The following is a 20334-nucleotide window of genomic DNA, read 5'->3' as shown; positions in this document are numbered from 1 at the left end:
ACCATTATACTAAGTGCTGAATTCAGAGGAGATGATGTGTTCAGCTAAGTATTCATTTGTACATAAAAAATGTGCATTTTGGGGTTTGATTTTGGTTAATTTTCAAGAAGAACCATCCTCATTGCAGACTGCTGCAGTGATTAAAAATTAATTTTTTAAACTGAAGTCACACCAGTCATCTGCTTGACTAAAAAGCACACTTTCAGAGATTTGTAAAACCCTATCTCTGCACTGACCTTTTAGCTGCTGTCTTTTGAGTGTGTAGTGACATTCTCCACTTGACACAGGGTTTTGTCCATGATACACTGGTAAGCCACAACTGCAGTCAACATAGAAGCCTGGTCAGCAGTGCCAGTTCTGCAAGAGCTTTATTAAAAGTACCAGGTTAGTAAATGCTAGGTATAACAGTAAATATCAAGCTGATTTCCTCACCTCCTTACTTCAGGACCACAGCCTACTGCCATTTTCAATCTACTTGTATGGAGGTGAGTTCAGATGCGAGGTGGCATTGGTGGGTTAGTATTACAGGTATGGAAGTTTGTCATATTTGCAGATCTTGTTAACCTGATCACTTTCAAAAGTTAGGTCTTCCATATAAAACAAATTTTATATTCATAGATACCACCCCTTCATTTCCTCCCCCATCTCCCCACATGTTCATATTCAACCATCCAACCAATCTTGGAACCAGATAAGGTATAAACTAAATTCAAACGAAAAAACAAACTCCCACAGGAGAACAGGTCCCTCTGTTTTGGAAAGCAAGAATTAAAAATTCACAAGATGTTTGTTACTACGCAAACTTTCTTCATGTTTTATAAATGAATCTTGAACTACAAGGGCAATTTCTCACTGGTATCTATGCTATTGATTTAAGATTTAGAAGCAAACATTGTTTAAAATCTAGAAACTGTGAGCAAAAAACTCCCACTGATCTTTGTTTGCTCAGGGATGTGAAAAAGCAGCAATACAACACGAAACAGAATTTCAGTAAACAGCACAGCATTAATACAGAACTGTCAAAATGGAATACATCTTAACATAAAAATAAAAGCACTCCATGAAAAGAAGTTGTCCCCTCCCTCCCCACCCCAGCACCTGACATTTCTTAACCTACAGAAATTTAAAATTAGTAATCAGCATTTAAGGCTAACGCATTCTTTCGCATTACCCACAAACAAATAATAATACAGTGAGCTCCTCATTCAGAAGGATGTAAAATACTTGCACCTTCAAGTCTTATTATACATTGAAGAAATGATTGTTTGCATGGAAAAAGTCCCTTTTGAAAATTTACACACACACACCCTTTCTTTCTCAATTACAAATGATTAAATCAAATTAAAAACCAGAAGACCCCAGCCAGGCAATTAAGAGGGAAAAATTGTATTTTCGAAATACATTACCAGGACATGCATACTACAGCCCTGTGTAAGTACATATTGAAGTAAGCCACAACTATCTGAAAATATAACTAACTTATGCATCAACCACAAGACAGTAATTTTGGAGTACCTAAGTTGCCTGTAAACTAGAAAAACCTCTGTAAATTCTCTATAAATTATAACTGCATTTCAAACAAACTGATGTAATTAAGCTATCTGCATTGTCTATTTCAGACACCAAGTGTTTTCTTTGGTGGCTGAAACTATCACACTTAAGTAGTAAAATCAAGATGACATGGAATTTAATAATCTTTAACTGAAAAACAACAAGTGCGTGCAACATTGGGCTGCTGGGGAAAATACTATTTATTATACATTTAAATACAAACTTGAAATGTGTTGTGGACACATATGCAGGGTTACAGATAAAAAATAAAAAATGTACAAAGTTGTGTTCTGTATCTCTTAACAAGATTGATACTTCAAAAAAATTTCACAAAAACAGCAGAAGTTCATCCTTGTAAGAACAGTGAAGGTAATGCATACAATCTTTTGTTTGGCAGATTATCCTTGTTCCCTCCCTGCATAAAGTACCTAGAGTTTGTAAACAGTCTTTAAAAGTGTTAATAGCTTTAAGGAATGTGTAATCACAGTTCACATGGATTTGTCCCACAAGTTGTAATGCTACACAGTAGTTTCATGTTTCCATAAGCCAGTTCTAATATTACCAGTACTGTCTGCAGTGAGCAAGGGTCCATCCTGTCCACTGCTTTTAAGTGGTCCATTCTGAATGGCTAAATTTAGGCCATAAGATTTCTGCTGGTTTTCAAGTTCAACCACTATTGGTTTCCTCAGAATATCTTTTTTGTTGTTGGTAACTGTTGTTTTTTCAGTATTTCTGCCACTTTTTGGAAGCGTACTGCAAGCATCACTGCTATCTTGTTGGGATTGGTTATACTGACGTTCTCTATATGCCAAATAAGCTCTTCGACTCCTTGAATGCCCTTCACCGTTGCTTTGTCGACTTTTAGGTAAGCCATTTTGCACGCTTCCTTCCACACTGGTAGGAACATCATATGCATATTCCCTCAATACTGCAAGCCTGCTAGCACGATGTCCCTTGCTTCTGTTCTTATGATGCCGGCTTGGGTGTCCATTTGTCCGAAATTGCACCTCTAATGGAGCTACATGCATTTTGATATCGTTATCCACTGAATGCTCAGTGAGACTGTTATCAAGCTGAGGACCTGTGTTCAGTGGAAGAGAAGTAGGGTGGCACTGAGCTGCTGCAGCTTGTAAATTTGTTAGTTTGCAACCTTGAGAAGAATTTTTTAGGCTTGATGCACTTTTATTTGTGCATGAAGATTCTGCACTGCTGTTGGTGCACTTGGGGGCCTCTCCATTGGTTCCACTGGAACTGGAGGGCTGAACATTCACTTGCACAGAGTACGTACTCCTTCCAGGGCAGCAAGTCGTTATCCATGCGTGCCGGACATCTTCCCTATTAACACAATGGTGCACCATAAGAAAGGCACTAAGGCTTAAACAAGTTGCCCCAAAAAAACAGCTAAAAATCAGGTCCATAGGATAATACAGGGAAACTGACAGAGCTCCAAAAATCCACAGAGCAACATACAAAAGCAAAGTAAGGCCCACTCCCAGAAGCTGTGCTTGAAAACTGTGCTCGTTCTCCAAAGCAGATGCAGAAACTAGTGACACTGACAACGAATCTTGGTGAGCCAGTTCCCCATGTTCATTGGTGGCAAGACGCTGCTGTTCCTCAACTGGTTCCTTAAGTTCGTATTTACGTTCAGGGTGCCGTTTTAGTTGTATGAATATGCTGAGAAAATACATGCAGTTTATGAAAATTATAAAGCTAGCTGGTCCATAAAATGCTCCTAAGCTAGGTTCCCAAGCCATCCAGCAACTGGAAAAGAAACAAACCAAAAAAAAAAATCAGGATGAACACCTTCTCACAAGAGATTTATGCTTTATCAGTTCAAAACAAAGTGAAGTGACCTTGGCTGCATTACATTTACTGGAACTACCAGAATTAATTGCAAGTAGTATTCAGAAAAGCAAGACTGTGAAACATTATGACAGAGCTCTCAGTTATATGGTACTTACTAAGGTGCATTAGGTCTGCTGCCATAATTTCGGATGTTTGCTGCTGCTGTTATTCCACAAACTATGATTGGGATCCCTCCACCAATAAGGTAGAACCTAAAAAGTAAAACCAATATATAAACACTTGGCTGCATAATGGCAATGGAAGAAGAAAAAGATGACAGTTAGAAGCTGTAAATTGTTAGAAGAGAATATGGAAACTTAGAATGAAATAGTAAGTGTTCTCTCTCTTGTTCCTGGAGAATGAATTTGCCTAATATTATGGATACTTTTCAGAAGAGCTGTTTTTCAGAAGCCATAAGAACTGTATTTTTTTTTTAAAAGAACTCTGATCTTGTACCACATACTTCCTGTTTCCTTGTGCAGTTGTAATGAAAACTCTATGCTTTCACAAGGATGAGGGCATGTGTTGTTAGAGGATCTAATTAATCAAATCACTAATTACCAACAATCATTCCAATCAATAGCATGCTGTGCTACACTTTTTCCTTCAGTTAGATCAAAAATCTAATGACATGGATATACAATGTGTTACAACAGTAACAAAACCATGTAAATAGTGAAATTTTGTGTTTTTAAGTAGAGCATTCATACCCAGTATTTGTACTATTGTATTTTGATTTCCATGAAGAATACTACGATTAAGATCTTGATATTCTTTTAAAAGCAATTCTTTAAAGTAAAAATAATTTGAAACTGTTTCATTTTGTCTTGGTAGACATGTCAACAAAACGCCATTTCTGCATGACAAACTCCATTTCCTTCTTGTGACTGGCAGCTAGGAAACAGTTATTTTCACACCCTCTCGCTTGGCATGGCAATGCAATTCAATATACTTGGCATAAAGTTCCAAACAATTAAGAAATTCCACCCAGTGCAAGTGCTGCACTAGCTTTGCAACATGGCTACTGTGAACCACATCAGAACCCCTCTCTGGCCTAGAGTGTTTTACGAAACACGGAATCGGTTTTGAAGTCTTTTTCATCTTGTTTATGAACTGTGATAAAACCACATTAACATACAGAATAGAGAAGATCAACAAAACTATCTTACATGAAATTAATTTTCCAAAATAAAGAATAAAGTTTATCTGTGCTAGTAAGGAAGGAAGATTAATAGATATGAAGTCTACCCTCATAAGACACCTACAGGAACTGAAGATCCAAGTGTAAGCACAATGGCTTCCTATCAACTGCAGAGTGGACTTCTTTAAACCCAAAGAATGCAAAGCAGAATAATTTGTACATGGCAAATGAGGAGAAAACTATATACCTATATACATCTACCAGGGCTTTTCTTCGTCCATTTCAAAATACCCTTTGTGAATCTGAAAGGGTACATGGGAGGAAGAATCTAAGCAGTATGGCAGCAAAGAGTGAATTGGTTGGTTTTGTCTCTTTCAGTTCAAGAAACCGGGGGCCTGAGTAAATGAAGTGAGTGGTTCCACACAAGCAAGAAACTCTTATACAGAACTCTTTGCCCTATGCCACTAATGGTTAGGTTTGCCTTGAGCAAAAGTTTAATGGGCAACTGAATGAAAAAAAAAAATTAAATCCTTCTATGGCCATCCCACGCAAAAACATCACATGTTGACTCAGGAAATCTTTGATCTGCAGAGACAGAATAACCTGAGAATTTATTAAGTATGCTTGGAGAGAAGTACAAGAACAGGGCAGAGCTACTGTCATTGTCACAAAGGAGGTGCCCAGATCTGAAAAGGTATGTGCATGTTTATGTTTACACAAAGCTGAGCCTCTGAGGCTGGTAACATTACTGTAAATTTTTCCAAAGCAAAACCAGCATGACAAATAATAGGGGATGGAAAATAAAATAAAATTACACAGATGTTAAAATAGCCATGCAGTATCCTGCTGGAAGGCAAACAGTTGGCGATCATGATATCCTACACTGAATGGAACAGATTATTTTTCGTAAAACAAAAACAATGAATAAATTAAATAAAGCAAAAGGAGTGCTTAGTAGTATAAATACTAACCTACCTTCTGACTTGTGTGTTTAATATTTCTATATGCTTGTACATAGTACTGCAAATTTTAGTTGATATTCAGAAGAGTATTTCTGATTTTCTGCACTTTCTGTACCTTAAAATTAATCTAAATATTTGCTATGTAACTAATCAAAGTTAATCAATGTCTGCCACCTTGTGGAGAATTCCAGCTCAGCAGTCTTTAATTAGTATCTGGAGGCACAGTAAGCTATATGTACGAATTATGTTAATTTTACTACTAAAAGTATTTCATAAAGAGAATTTTACAGATAATTTGTTTGCATTTCAGTGATTTTGGAAATACAAATTGTAAAGAGGAATGCTTTACAAAGAATACTATTTTCATTTGACAATGCCTGACATTTTTTGAAATGACTTGTCAGCAATTTTTCAGAAAACCATATTAAACTGTTTACTTGAATTCTAGTGTTTGTTAATTGTCTGATAACACAGTTCTCCACATTCTTTCCCCTATAACTTAATGGGAAGTGTTCCCATCTGAAGTCCTAACCAAAGCCCCAGGAGTGATGCTAAACCACTACCAATTTCTTAATTTACAAATCAGAAATACAACATCATAACTGTAACATGCCGAGACCAGCCTTCCTTCACTTCATCCTCATTAATGATGCTGAGGAGCAGAAAAATCTGGAAGTAACTTTGTAAACTTGAAAGGAAAAATCTTACAGGAAAAGCACTTGCAAAAGAACAATATCAACCTGTTAAAACTTCTGGTCAGAATATGAGCAAGGTGACCTGGCACATAGAGTTGCAGAAACAAACAAGAGGCCCACCTCAGCATTGGTCTAGGTGGAGGTGGCGGCTCATCAGGATCTTGACACCTTTTTGCTTTTTTGGTTACTTGCTTGTAAATATTACGAGATGTCACTCCCAGCCACAATACTGTTGCAAGAGTGGAATAATGGAGAATTATCCCAACCTAAAAAAAATAAAAAATGAGAAAAATACAAACAAACCCCCAAACATTCCCATTTTACCAAGTAACAAGATAACCATTTATCATGCAATTTGCATAAAACCTGAATTTTCATACAGTTGCTTTCCAAAGAAGCAACTGCATTATATTTAAACACAACTGAATGATAGATGGCTCAATCTCTGAAGAATAAATCATTATAAAAGAGGAGTCCCAATAAAGCTGTTTGTTTATAGAAAGAACAGATCTTTGACTTTAAATACTTGTCACTTCCTTTAAGTTATTTATTTTTTACTGCCTCAGGATATTTTTATATTTGCAGAAATCACCTTTTTGTGTGGTCTGTAAATGTCACCTACAGCTCTCTATAATAATTCTGTAACAAATGAGTCTCAAATATAAAACTACCAGGTAAAAAACATTTTTGTGATAGCGTTTCTGGCTAAAGAAATCCAGTGCATTTCTGAATTATTTTTTGGTTTTCAAATAATGATCTAGTTCTATCCTCATGGATGGGTCAAAATGAGAGAAGTTTTAAGGCAGAAAAAAATTGATTCTTTATCAAAATTTTACATTCTGATGAAAATGCCTGTACTGCACTGTAGGAGGCATGGGGATATATATGAATATCCCTATAGTATGAAACTAGTAAAACTAGTTTTTTCCAAATGATCTTAAGTACAATTCCAAAATATTCAGTTATAATAAATAAGAGCTAAAAACAGCAAACCTTCATATTTACATAAAAGCCCAGCTTTGCCTACCAAATAATGGAAGAGTTAAAATTCAGTATTTTAACATTGTTTTTTTGGAAATAATTGTAACTTATTATTTGTGCTGTTGTGTTTACTTACTGCTTGGCAAATGCTCGCATTCCTGGTCTGAGTTATGCCTCCAATAAACATCACGCATGTCAGAAAAATATGAAAACTTAGGTTAACTAACATGTGCCAGCTTTTTACACTGATCCTGATCACACTGTTAAAAAACAAATTAGACAAAATAAAGTACAGCTGCATTATTGTCTTTCAGAAACTAGCAAGATACATTCATGTTAAATGAGATATAATTACTGTTAATGATTGTTTGACTTCAAATATAATCTCTAATCTTCATTACAAGAATTTAAAACACCCTCTTATTAACCAGCTTTATACAAGTATTTGAGGCCTGATTCAAGAAATCTTAGGCTTCAAGCTTTCACTGACATTAACAGAAATGTCAAAAGCTAAACATTTTGTTAAATTTCACTGTCATTTTTAAGTGGTCTTTTCTTGCATCATGAAGGAAAAATGAGAATTAAAGAGATACATGGTTATGAGTTAAATTACCATACCAAAGAACATACAAAATAGCTACTTGCTTAAGTGTCAGTCTGCATCAACAAATTTTACAGGAAAAAAATACGGATGCAAATTACTGTATCACGTTCATATAAGAAAGAAAAGGATCCTAAGCACTTTGAAAGTAATTTTTTTTAGTCTCTAGTGATTTTGATTCATACCTGTGATGGTATATGTAGCTGACTATGATCATCAACAGGCACATTAGCAAAACCATGGCAGTGGCATAAATTACTGGATGCAAAAGATCAGCTGGCTGCGTATATAGTTCAGCTCCTGTCAAGTCCTGACAACAAAACCAAAAGTAACGTTAGTCCATCTTACCTCCTTATTTTGTGGGTGGGAATGGGAGACGAGACAATAAAAGAATCAGGAACCTTCTAGATATAATACTATACCCCTGTAGCCTCCCCCCATTATTTATGGTTATTTTTCTTCTACCAATACCTGTTATTCTGACTGAACGTTACAAATGCAGTCATGCTTTACAGCGCACAGACTTCGTGTATGTCTGAATATACAAAAAAGTTAGCAGCTTAGACAGAACACAACTTTCTTGTTTTTAAAATGCATATAACTTTGTATAGCACGTAGAACGATCATGTGTTTCAGTGATGATTAACATCTGCAACAACTCAGAGATAGAACAGAAAGTGCCCTCAGCAAGTTTGCAGATAATGCTGAAGTGGGGAGAATGATCAGTAGATCGGAGAATATACAGATGGATGCTGAAAAGCCAGAGAAACGGGCTGATAAAACGTCATGAATTTCAACAAAGGAATATGTGAGAGTTCTGCATCTTGGATAGAATAACGCCATGCATGCAACAGTACAGGCTGGGTGCTGGACTAGATAGAAAGCAAAGAAAAGAACCACCTAAGGGTGCTGGTAGACAGAATCTGAACACAAGTCAGCAGCATACCCTACAGCCCAAGGCCATGCTTCCCTGTAATAGTGAAAATATACCAAGCAGGTGAATGAAAGCAATTACTCCCCTCTGTTTAGCACTGCAAGACCACCTCTGCAGAACTATACTCAGTTTAAGACTCCCCAGTATAAGACAGACACTGACACATGGGATAATGCAAGTCTAACAAAGGGAGAATCATTAACAGGGTGAAGCACACAATGTGTAAGGCTGAAAAAGCTGGATTTGTTCATCTCTAAGAGAAGGAAGATGGGAGAAATCATTACTCCTACACTGGACTAATCATTACAATTAGAAATCTCATTATTATATTGAACCATATACTGGGAAAGAGAAGACTGAGTCAAACTACTTGGAGTTCAGTGAAACTGTGAGGAGCAATGGACATCGTTGGCAACATGGAAAATTCTAATTAGTTGTACAAAACAAATTCTGATGACAGTGGCCAAATACTGGACCCAGGCTGCCCAGTGAGGCCGTACAACTGCTATCCTTGCAAATACTCAAAGCTTGACTGAATATGACCTGGAGAAACATAATTCAACTTCGAAGCTGATCCAGCTTTAAGCAGTAATTGGACCCACTGACATCCAGAGGTTCCTACCAGACCATTGCTCTATGAGTACTGTTTGACTGGAATAGATAGTTGATAACTCAAGATTTAAACATCTCTTTAGCATCATTCAAGCTTGGTGAACTCACTGGTCAAAATATTCCTCAAGGAGTAAGTATGAAATGGAATCTTGAACTGTTAAAGCATGACAATATTTTAAATAACATCTCAGGAGTGACATTTTCACTTATGAACAAGAAAAGCAAAAAATACTCTCATTTGATTTGGATGCAGTTAGATAAGTTTCCACTCATGTTGAAACGATTTACTAGGATTCTGTTTCCATAACGGTAATGAAAAAAGCTTCAGTACCTTCCAGCACAAAATAAAACTAAGTTCAGCGGAAAACAATATATATATTTTTTTATTTTCAGATGAGCCAGGATACAGGAACTTTTCTCAGATATCACTGTGAGAATTACACAACTTTTAGAAGTTTGAGTGAAGTTCAAATGCATGCTGATGGAAGGGAGAATAAATTCAGCATTCACAAAAAAACTGTAAGACATTAGAAGGAAACTTCAATTTATTTTGAGAAAAATCAGCGATACACAATCTGTTTTTAAGGTTAAAATGGGTTATATGGTCTCACGGTCAGGGGAAGAGCTCTTGAATCAAGGCTTAAAATTAAATTAGAGTCAGCAGCATCTTCACTACTTCAATTATTCTTTTATCAGAATATAAGTTTATTGTTGCTAACTCACTCACTAACCTCATTTCAAACTAATTTAGTCAGATTGTCAGTTTGATTTTTTATGTATTTGGTTTTCCTCAGCACCCAGATGAAAACACTTTAGGAACGGTCATAAAATACTGCACCTCAGGCAGGCAGCATAGTCCAATTGGAACACCACCCACGGCCTGGCTAATATCCAGCTGGAGATCCTTAACTACCCACTGCTGTTACAAGCATAAGCAAAGGCAGTGTCACACACAGCTGGTGAGTACTGGAGAACAAGAACTGTAGGAGAACTGCTGAGCCTCCTGGTTATCTGTGCCATTAAGCAGCAGTTAAAATGATTTCCAACTAAATACAAAGTTTTATAGCTGTATGTTCCTAGATCACCAGATTAGGAAACTGGGCACTCAGTTATGGCATTCCTTATCAGAGAGGACTTTACATTATGTTCTGAAATGTATATAAACCACTATTTTAAACCTTTTATTTTAGAGCGTATATGTGCAGAAGAGTGAAATAACTCTGGTTATTAGCCAGTAGCCATAATGATGGATGCTGCATTCAGGTCCTTGGTTGCCACTTCTGTTCATGTTATTTTATGTTAACGATAACTGCTGAATTAAAAGCCAAACTTCTAAAACTGAACTCAAAATAATCTTATTTTATTTTTAATTTTTAGTTAAATAATACATAGGAAGTATGAAAACTTTCTTCAGCAGCTACTTAGAGAGACAGATGTTTTGCAGCATACTGTAAGAAACATAGATGAGAGTTACTCTCCCTCTTCCTCCACCTACTGACTCCTCTCCTGACTCAGCCTAACACTTTTGGAAGTAGCTAAATATTTAAGGAATACCAGTTTTGAGTATGGAATGGAATGCCTGCTTGAAGAGCCACTGGCAGAAAAGCAAGAAAGCTGCCTCGTCCTCTTTTCTGACTTCTGGCTGTCAACAGTCTTCTATATGCCTCACAATATAGCTATTGATGTAATCCAGTAGGTGTGTTAATATAGAAAGTCATTTACAGCTGCAGATTGAGTATGCCCTTCATTTTTCTTCCTCCAGATGGCAGAGATGTGACCAATGTAAAGTATAATCTCTCTTCACATGTATACTACACATACAGATGAATTCAGTTCTAAAGAACATATATTTTAAGGGAAGGATTATATATTAAAAATATTAAAGGGAGCTAAGGAATTATAAGAGTTTGAAGTCACTTAAAACAGTACCTTCAGAGGTAAAAGAATCTTTTTTTTTAACGTTATGGTATCATGCCAAATCTTAATTTTGCTTATTTCTATTTAGCTGTTTGTTATTCTATTTAATTCTCTTAAGAGGATGAATTATGAATTTGAGTTGGAAAACAACAAAAACTGCAACTTCTCATGCACTGATCATCAAGAAATGCCCTTTCTTCCGAGTATGATTACATAAAGATATATATATAATTTCAAACAGCACATTAACTACAACAAAACAAAACCCACACCAAATTTACACTTAGTAAGTTAAGAGTATTCCTAAAGCTCTTAAAATTTCCGCCCTGTTTCCTACTGGTGTACCATTTTTAAGGTATCACATTTTACATGTGGTGATGACTGATGAGCAGGGTATCAATCACCGTCTGTAAACTGGAAGCTTCTGAAATGAAGCACTCCAGGAGCAAAAAAGAAATTCTTCTTCTAACTGAAGTGCACGAGAAGGCACCTCCCTCTTTTTTTGTCCATCTATCGTATTTTACAACTGGTTAACCATTTTATTGGCATCAATACATGCAGACTAATGTTGAGATATAGATTTTTAGGTTTCTTAAAAGAATAAGATATTATTTTGTAGAATTTTTTATTTTTTATTTTTACCTTTTCAGTTCATTTCTTCTGTTAGTGAACCAGATTCACTAATACTATTCCATTCACTAATACTAGTGTATGGATAGCTAATTTGCAGTAAAATAGCTAACCCTGATTATAGATTATAGCAAAAAAACAACTGGGAAGCATTCCTATTAACAGACAAAGCTAACAAATTTTCTTTAACAGATGCATTTTTTCTCCAATGCTATCTGTTCTTTATTTTAAACTGCCATTGTAAGACTGAAGTTCATAAAACCCTATCTAATTAAATGGTTCATTAGAATGGCTTCCTATAGCATCGTTCTTTTCGTATGAAAATTTTTTTCTCCAGCATACTAAGCAATTAATTACACTTTGACAGTTTTCCACTTAAACCTCATCTTGCATCCAAATCTGTATTAACAGAAGTAACAACTGAACATTTCTTATGTGTAGTTTTCTGTGAAAACAACATGGGAATGCTTACTTTAATGCAGAAACAAAAAACAGAACTGCAGTTCCAATGCTTTTAAGTTCCAGAAAGAATATGTAATTTTAAGTGTCATACCATTAAAACTGCATAGTTGCTGAGGGAGTGGCACTGAATGGTAGTAATGTTTTCATCAGACAGAAGAATGCGACAGCCATCAGACTTCCAGCCCCCTTGTCCGTTCAGTAGATCAAAGTCCCACTGAGCTGCAACAGCATCTGCTCCATGCGCAATGCGCCGCAGTGTCACATTTATAGGAATGTGGTGACTGGCTAGGTTTAAACCATCTGTTACAAAATAAATGTATTTGCACATAAATTTCTCAATATGCCAAATGCAGAAAAAAATTTAGATATACGCTACCTGACAGAAATGAGTCAAGAAAAGCTTCTTATTTTTAAAGATCATAAAAGTGTAATAATAAAAAACAAACCTATCTTGGTAAGAATAACTGGTGTTACAACTGTACGACGTTTCCCATCATCAGCCAGATTTGTTGAATTTCCTGTTGCTGGAAAAAGCTTTCCATTGCGAAATGCAATAAGCTGAAGCTTGTAGACAGATTCATCTGCTGGTCTGATTTCTCTTTTTTGCTTCTGGGTGAAAAGGGAAGCTGGCAACTGGATAGAAGCCTCCACAACTGTATTCTAGAAATAAGACAGATTGAAATAAACAAGAACTATTATGAACTAGGGAGTATTTAATATCTATACCTACAAACAGCCTGAAAGCATCTTTCCACTTAAGATGTTTTAATAAGGGAAACCACACCCACTCATTAAAAACTGAGTCCATTAAGAAATTATCCCATAAGCAAACTATATTATCCTGTGTCACTTTAATCATCCTTTGTCAGTGCCATTCTGGATTACATAAGAATGCTACTTTAACATCAGAAATTCATAATGTAAGCTTGCTTTCCAAGTGATTCATATTTATGATATTATTACAAAGACAGTGGGAAAACAGTGAGTATACAACCTTTAAAGCCAGGCTTGACAGTGTATTTGAAACATTGCATTTAAAGCTTAGTTGCTTATCTAGATTTCCATCTGGATCTCTTCTCCCATAATCACTGAGTCCTGTACGATCTGATGTAGCCACTTTTTGAAATACGGTGCACGTCATCCCAGTGAAACCAGCAGCCTTTATTACATAAGCCTCAAGAGCAATATTTGGAGAATACTGAGACAAAAAAATAAAAATCAAATAAAAAAAGTTACATGCTACAGGAAGAATAACAAATAATCTTTAAGGGATTCTCTGTCATAACAGTATACAAAAACAAAACAAAAACTACTTCTGTATATCTGGCAGGGAATTCAGAATATTTTTCCTCTTCCTACAGAAAGAGCAGAGATTAAGATAATGCCAAAAGCTATTAAGCAAGGAAAAATAAAAAGCTATTGAAACTTAAGAGCCAACAACATGTCTTCTAAAGAAATTTATACTTACGGTTGAATAAACTTGAGCCCCATTTGCAAGCCGGTACATAGCAATTTTCTGTAGACACTGTACAATTCTAGTGCAAGCCTTCGCTTCCCTTTGTGCCATCCACAGAACACGTTCATCAGCTAACATAATGTTACTTGCTATGTCCACCATCACATCACCAAGCTAGCAGAGAAAAGAAATAAGGTTATTTTATATCTTTGATAACATGCATCAAGCAGGATCATTACCAGAAAATACGCTACTTGTCAACATAAGAAAAAGGAATTGGACGTCCTTATTTCAATCACTGCTTGTCAAGCTGACATACTGAAATACAACGACATTTACCTCCATCCGAATACTATACCACATTTACCTCCATCCAAATACTATACCAAAGTAATTTGAGTAATTGCATTAGAACTACAGAACAAAACCATGAGAAATACAGATATTTCAGTAAGAGAAAAAGGTGTAATACACCAACTTCTACTTTTCAACTTATTTTAAAGAACAATTTATAATCAAATTTAAAGCTAAAATAAATAGCTATAAATCAGCAATAGTACAGTGTGCAGGTCAAGAAAAGAGTAATAGAGGAAGAATTAGCACACAATCCTTCTGCCTCTCTTCCTTTTGCTGTGTCTGCCTTTCCTTTGATTCCTTCCTTGCCTACCTTCAGTTCTGTGTGGACTGTTTTAGGTCACAGGCTATTCAAGAAATACAGAAAGGTACCAGAGTTGACTCCAAACCACCAATTACACTGTTAAAGTGGATGCTCACACTCCCTACCTGGCCTCCTACATGACAAAAATACAAACCAACGAAGGGAATTCCTTCACTTAGACCACAACTGTGCCAAAATTATCAAGTACCTATATTGGCCTACATTGGATTTTCACCGCATTTAAGAAAGTGGCAAATATTGCACCAAAAGTGACGCGCATGTAATTCTAACAAAACTGAATGAAATGCAATTCACAGTGCCTAAACTGACAGGGTGGTGGGGTTGGTAAGTGATCACCTTTTGATCCAGATTGTGGTGGTTTTTTGTTTTTTGTTTTGAAGGAATATTATTAATAAGTAGAGAACACAGTAGCTTGTCATTTTTAAAGATTCGAAAAAGAACAAAGGTATAAATGGGAATATAAAAATATTAACTGTTTTATGAACTGACTCTTTTAGGGACAGAACCTACAGTCAGGAAACATTCCACAGCTAACAAAGCATCAAGCAAAACTTGCAGGCTACAGCCCTTTTCATTAAGTTTTCAAGAACAAATCAAAATTATATTAACATAAGATGCTTATTATTACTTATTACTTGAAAGCTGTTACCATGTTTAATACACCAATAGATGGTGTTGTTACAATAAATTATCAGTGTTAAGATCCTGAAATCACAGGACTCAAGTTATTTCATGTTTCATACATTAAATATTAAACATTATTCTTTCACTTTATCAAGGTATGCATATGTTTCTCAAACTGCATTTTAACCTAAGACAATCTACCGAGAACTTTCTGAATATCTTCAGTTTTTCTTCTTTTCACATCAAAAAGCTATTAAATGAAGCATTTTATAATGTACAATATTTGTATTTCAGAATAGCCACTGTAATGCAAATTAAAGAACTAAAAATGAGATGGTGTAAGTCAATACAGTATCATATCCATAGTTAAGAGTTTTGTAGAATAAGACTAACAAGAATTTTATTAATTAATAGAGAGTATTAAATGAAATTGTACTCTTTTTTTTAACATATCAGCAAGGTTGATTTCAAATCAAACCAATTAAGATAAAAATACATCAAAGACAAATTCGTTGGTAATTTCAGACTTAACTTAGGACATTTTCATATCAGCTATTACCTTCAAAAATGGCAAAACAATGCCAGATTGTGTCACCTTACAGACAATAAGTCACAGCTGAGAAAATAATACCCTTATAATGTAACAAGGCAGCCATCTAAAACATGTTTCTTCTTTCAGCTGGATAGAAAACTAGCTATTTAATGAACTACTTATGTAATTCCAAAATACACAAAAAATCCAATCTATGATAGTAAAAACAAGTTGTAGACTGAAAATTGTAAATTCTTTGCAGAACTCTTGGACAGCTGGCATTTATGGTTTGCTGAGGGTGGAGGGGGAAATTTGGATGCTTTTTTGTGTACAAATTTAAAACCAAGGCATTGTGGTCTACAATTGCCCAACATGCACTGTACAGTGAGATCAACATAACCTCTGTTCAGCAGTGAAACAGAGTTCCTGCCCACTGGTGGGACTATTTAACCACTGAAATTTTTCTCCCCAACAACGAGCGTTCTCTAAGATTTCATTCTCATGTTTTATCTTGTATCCTGCAAGATACAGGAATACCGAAAACCTTAGAGATACAGCTCAATACTGAATAGACATCCTACCACAGTGGAAGGGGAGAAGGTCAGTCTTGTTTTATTCATTATTGAGAGGATCTCTGAGGCTTTCATTATTTATCTTTTTAGATAAGAACGTACCAATGAAAACCTGTGTGACCCACTCCATATTAAATAAAAACAGACTTACTGTACCTATCTCCCTGCTCCAGTGCTGACCAGAGGTGTTACTCACATTACAGGTCCAGTGAATGCTGGATGATCTCAGCGCCAATGCAAAGTCTGTGACCATGGGTCAGCAACTTCAGGGACCTACTAAACAAACAAAAACACGGAATAGCATCTAATAAACCACTAACTCAGTGCCTGCATCTACTGTTGAAAAGGCTTCACTGCTCAGAATACTTTAGGACCAACACTTTGATTATCTTTAAAGCGATGACAAGTTATCCAGTTACCTCTTTATATTTTTCTGCAAATCTTCCAAATTTCTCTATCATTTCAGCCACAAAAATAACATCCATCTTATCAGAAAAATTTGCTGCTTCAACAGTGTAAGCCAAGAGCTGTCTTGCTGTTGCAACTGCATTAGTGAGGTTGAGAGGCATCTACGTAAAGAAGAAAAACATTTGAAAAAAGTGAAAATTGTAAGTACAATACAGAGGAAACACTTCAGCAATTAACAAACCAGCATTTCCCAAGGAGGCTAACAAACCTCACAGGGATCATGCGAGAGTTCAGTGTTTGAACTAGCCAGAACTACCAGTATATCTGCTAGCAACACCACATTTGAAAATAAGCCAAAGAACCAACATTATCTGCAGCCACAAGTCCTTTTTTGTCCAGTTATCTTGGAAAGTAGATGTTGCACCAAGAACAGCAAGAGACGCTATTGTTAAATGCTTATTTTGCTTTGCATGAGAGCCTGAGTAATGCAAAGTTCCTAAAATACAGCATTTTATAGTAAGAGAAGCCAAAAGAAATTCCAACACACCACTGCTGTAGCACTCACTCTTGATTCTGTAATTACTGGAAGTGTTTGGAACAGAACACGCATAAACAACAAACCCGAAGCAGATCCTCTCTATAACAAATCTGATCGCTTCATTCCTGAAACAAGTACAGGCAAAAAAAATTATTTACCACTAAACAGTACACAACTCCAACACGCCTGAGGTAGCAGGGCCCCAAAATGACAAATTTCACACAGGACAGTGGAGCACTGTGCTAATATAATCCGCTCGTGTTCAGATGCTGTCTATACACGATGATCCAAAGTAGAGACCTCTCTTCTTTCCATTATTTGGAGTCTGGACATACAGTCTGCCCTACTGAATTTGCAATCTGCTATGTAAACATGGCTATACGTTAGTCCCTGCAGGTCTTAGCTCATATACATAGAATTGAATACAATTAATGGAAGATTATTTTTTCCAAAACACCATTTACAATTTAAATGACTCAGTGTTCCAAGTCATAACAGACACTGAACAATGTGAACTTGCAAATTCAGATATTTTGTGAAGTTTCTTTGAACTTTAAACATTAATTTCTTTTCACCAAGAACTATACCTTTACATATAAATTTATATAAAAACACGTTTATTATGCTACAGAGGTTTCCTGCCATTTAAAACGTACGCCTCTATTCGATTTAAATTACTTGACAGAGTTCTAACGTTCAAAACAGCTCATCAACTACTTTGTGTACAAAGACTCTAATGATGGTTATATCATTATTACATTTAATGTTAGTCTCAAAGAGACAATAAACTTCTGTGCAGAATACTGCTAGAAAGACTTCCAGACCTACTACACATAAAGAGAGGAAGGCTCTAATGAGTAAAAAACAACTCCAAAATCAAAACATGCCACTTCTCTTTAAAGAAGAGAATGGAAAGCTTTATTTCAGTGTACTACCTGTTCCTGTATTTTTAAGAAGGATCAATCTCATTTTAAATTTCCTAACACAAAATTGGCAACGTTCTTTCACAACCTGAAAAACATTGGCTAACAAAACAGCTACAACAGGTTGAAATCATCCAGGCTCCTGAGCAATTGCAGCCATAAATTGATGCTGCAGCATGTAGTCAGCAGTGCCGGGCTGTTACAGGCCCTGCTGGAAAATGTGAATTCCCAGGTGAGGAAAAAACAACCCAGCTACATCAAAGGTCTTAATAAGCAAATACTTGACCTTACTGTGTCCCATGAGGGGACAATAACGGGATCCCTGGCATCACCTCTCACCTATTAACCACTTATTGAGTACTCCCCCCCTTCAACCCTCAGCCACATTTCTTGTGACTAAGCCACAGCATGCACTTCCCATGCTAGGAATATAAAGCAGCACTACACATACAGCTATGTCAGCCCAAGTTCAACCTGGGCCACAACAGGCAGTCTTCTCCCTTTCTCTCCCTCCCACTCATCTTACACCAGTGTTCACTGATCCCCAGGGAACCAGAGCAGAAAGGTAAATGCTAGTAAGTTGGTGCTGTTAAGTATACAGAGGGAGCAAGTCAGCAGCTACCAATCTACACAATATGCAGTTCAATGCTTTTACCTCAGGCTAGATTTAGTCCAAGCCTCTGGACAGGAAGCACTCAAACGTGTAAATCAAAGACATCTAAAGAGCACATACTGGTTTAGATCTCAACTCCCATATAGAGGGTGCAGTGCTTCTGATGCACAGACGGAAGTTTTCTCTAAAGGAATGTGAGCTCACACAAGGAAACGCTATGAATTGATGCAACATGTGGTAATCCCTCCGAGGTCAGACAAGCACCATGGCTTGTGCTACCAACATCATCAACTCAAGAGGTATAGTTGTATTATAAATAACTTTCTCAGACCTCCCTATTTCCCTGTTGCACAGGTGCTAGTGATCTGACACTATGTACTAGAGAACATCAATACAGTGCCTATACACACGGGGTTTACATACACTGTTTTGCAGTGATGTACCAAAAGCATGCATTAGCTAGAGATAAGCCTCAAAAGGTAGTTTGGAGCAGAAAAATATTGTTTCAAAGCTACACTATTTTTTCCTTAGTAAATACAATCAGATTATAGAGGCCTAGGCAATAATTGCTACTTTTACTAGTAAACTCTTATTAACCACAAAAACTATTACAGGCTTACTGCAACAGAGGCTGAGCAGACTTTGCCCACTTTATGGTTATTATAATGAAAATAGCTGTTCTGTTACAAATTGAACCAGCCTTGTTTCCTTATAGAACACAGGCAGGATAGGGCATCCAGCTGACAAATATATTCAAGACATGTACCATTCATCCTCTCCATGCTTTACACAAGCACACTAAAGAATAGAATTTCCTCATGCTCTCCAACTTGGGGCACCCAAAGTAGATCAAACTCTTAACCTCTGAGTTCTTGCATACTCAGAGTCATTCGTTTTTCATAACTCAACAAGACCACCAGTTTTACCAACGTAAAAGAAATGGAAAAATAGGCTGAGTTTTTATTTTCATTAAAGAATTTGATTTCACAGATTAGCACAAATTACCTGATTGAACATATAAAGAACTCGAGTCACATCGTTTGCATATTGGCACCTAGAATAGTCCTCCTCTGCCCAGTATCCTCCCCTGTCACATCTGCGCCAAGCTCTTCTCTCATCTTGTGAGTTGCCAGGATATATCCCACTGCCAGCAGAATAACGTGTACACAGCAGGTAGGCTGTGATGCCTGCCAATGTTCTAGGCCACCTGGGGAGTCAGAAGCAAAAACAAAAAAAAGACAAATTTACATGACAAGTAAATAAAAGGATTAAGCACAACATGAAATAAAAAGCCACTCAAAACTAAGCATCTCTAAACTATTTAAAGGGCCACCTTGGCTCACCTTCAGTCCTTTCAAGCTGTTCATATTTGAGCACTATTAACAAAATGTGAGTACTAACACTAGCATGCTTTTCTTCATTCTTTCATGAGGTTGCAGATGGAGTGAAAAAGGTGCTCATACAATTACTAAGAACAGTTTACAGATTTTCTTATAAAAGAAAACAAGCCTACTTCATGAAAAAATTTGTATTAAAGCTATCTAAATAGTTGTTAAAAACACAGTAGCAAGCCCTGCAAACTTTCTGCTTGTCCTGTTCACATGCATCAGTAACTTCCCAAATGACTTCATTCGTATCAACACTAAACTGCAAAAAAC

General features: G+C 36.4%; 1 protein-coding gene across 1 annotated transcript in view; it reads right to left on the bottom strand.

The window, feature by feature from the left end:
* Nucleotides 1–1733: 1733 nt before the first annotated feature.
* ADGRA3 (adhesion G protein-coupled receptor A3) overlaps nucleotides 1734–20334 on the bottom strand; it is a 53233-nt gene continuing 34632 nt past the window's right edge. Inside the window, exons 9-19 of the mRNA XM_040555776.1 lie at nucleotides 19682–19883; nucleotides 16614–16763; nucleotides 13800–13961; nucleotides 13326–13529; nucleotides 12778–12991; nucleotides 12423–12631; nucleotides 7962–8086; nucleotides 7312–7435; nucleotides 6315–6460; nucleotides 3513–3608; nucleotides 1734–3312 (exon numbers count right to left, since the gene is read on the bottom strand). Coding sequence (XP_040411710.1) covers nucleotides 2070–3312; nucleotides 3513–3608; nucleotides 6315–6460; nucleotides 7312–7435; nucleotides 7962–8086; nucleotides 12423–12631; nucleotides 12778–12991; nucleotides 13326–13529; nucleotides 13800–13961; nucleotides 16614–16763; nucleotides 19682–19883 — 2875 coding nt within the window. The 3' untranslated portion in view covers nucleotides 1734–2069. The remainder of the gene's footprint in view (nucleotides 3313–3512; nucleotides 3609–6314; nucleotides 6461–7311; nucleotides 7436–7961; nucleotides 8087–12422; nucleotides 12632–12777; nucleotides 12992–13325; nucleotides 13530–13799; nucleotides 13962–16613; nucleotides 16764–19681; nucleotides 19884–20334) is intronic.

This window comes from Cygnus olor, chromosome 4 (genome assembly GCF_009769625.2).
Source record: "Cygnus olor isolate bCygOlo1 chromosome 4, bCygOlo1.pri.v2, whole genome shotgun sequence".
Lineage (NCBI taxonomy): Eukaryota > Metazoa > Chordata > Aves > Anseriformes > Anatidae > Cygnus > Cygnus olor.
The sequence above is the reverse complement of the archived record's forward strand: the minus strand, read 5'-3'. Positions and strand labels throughout refer to the sequence as shown.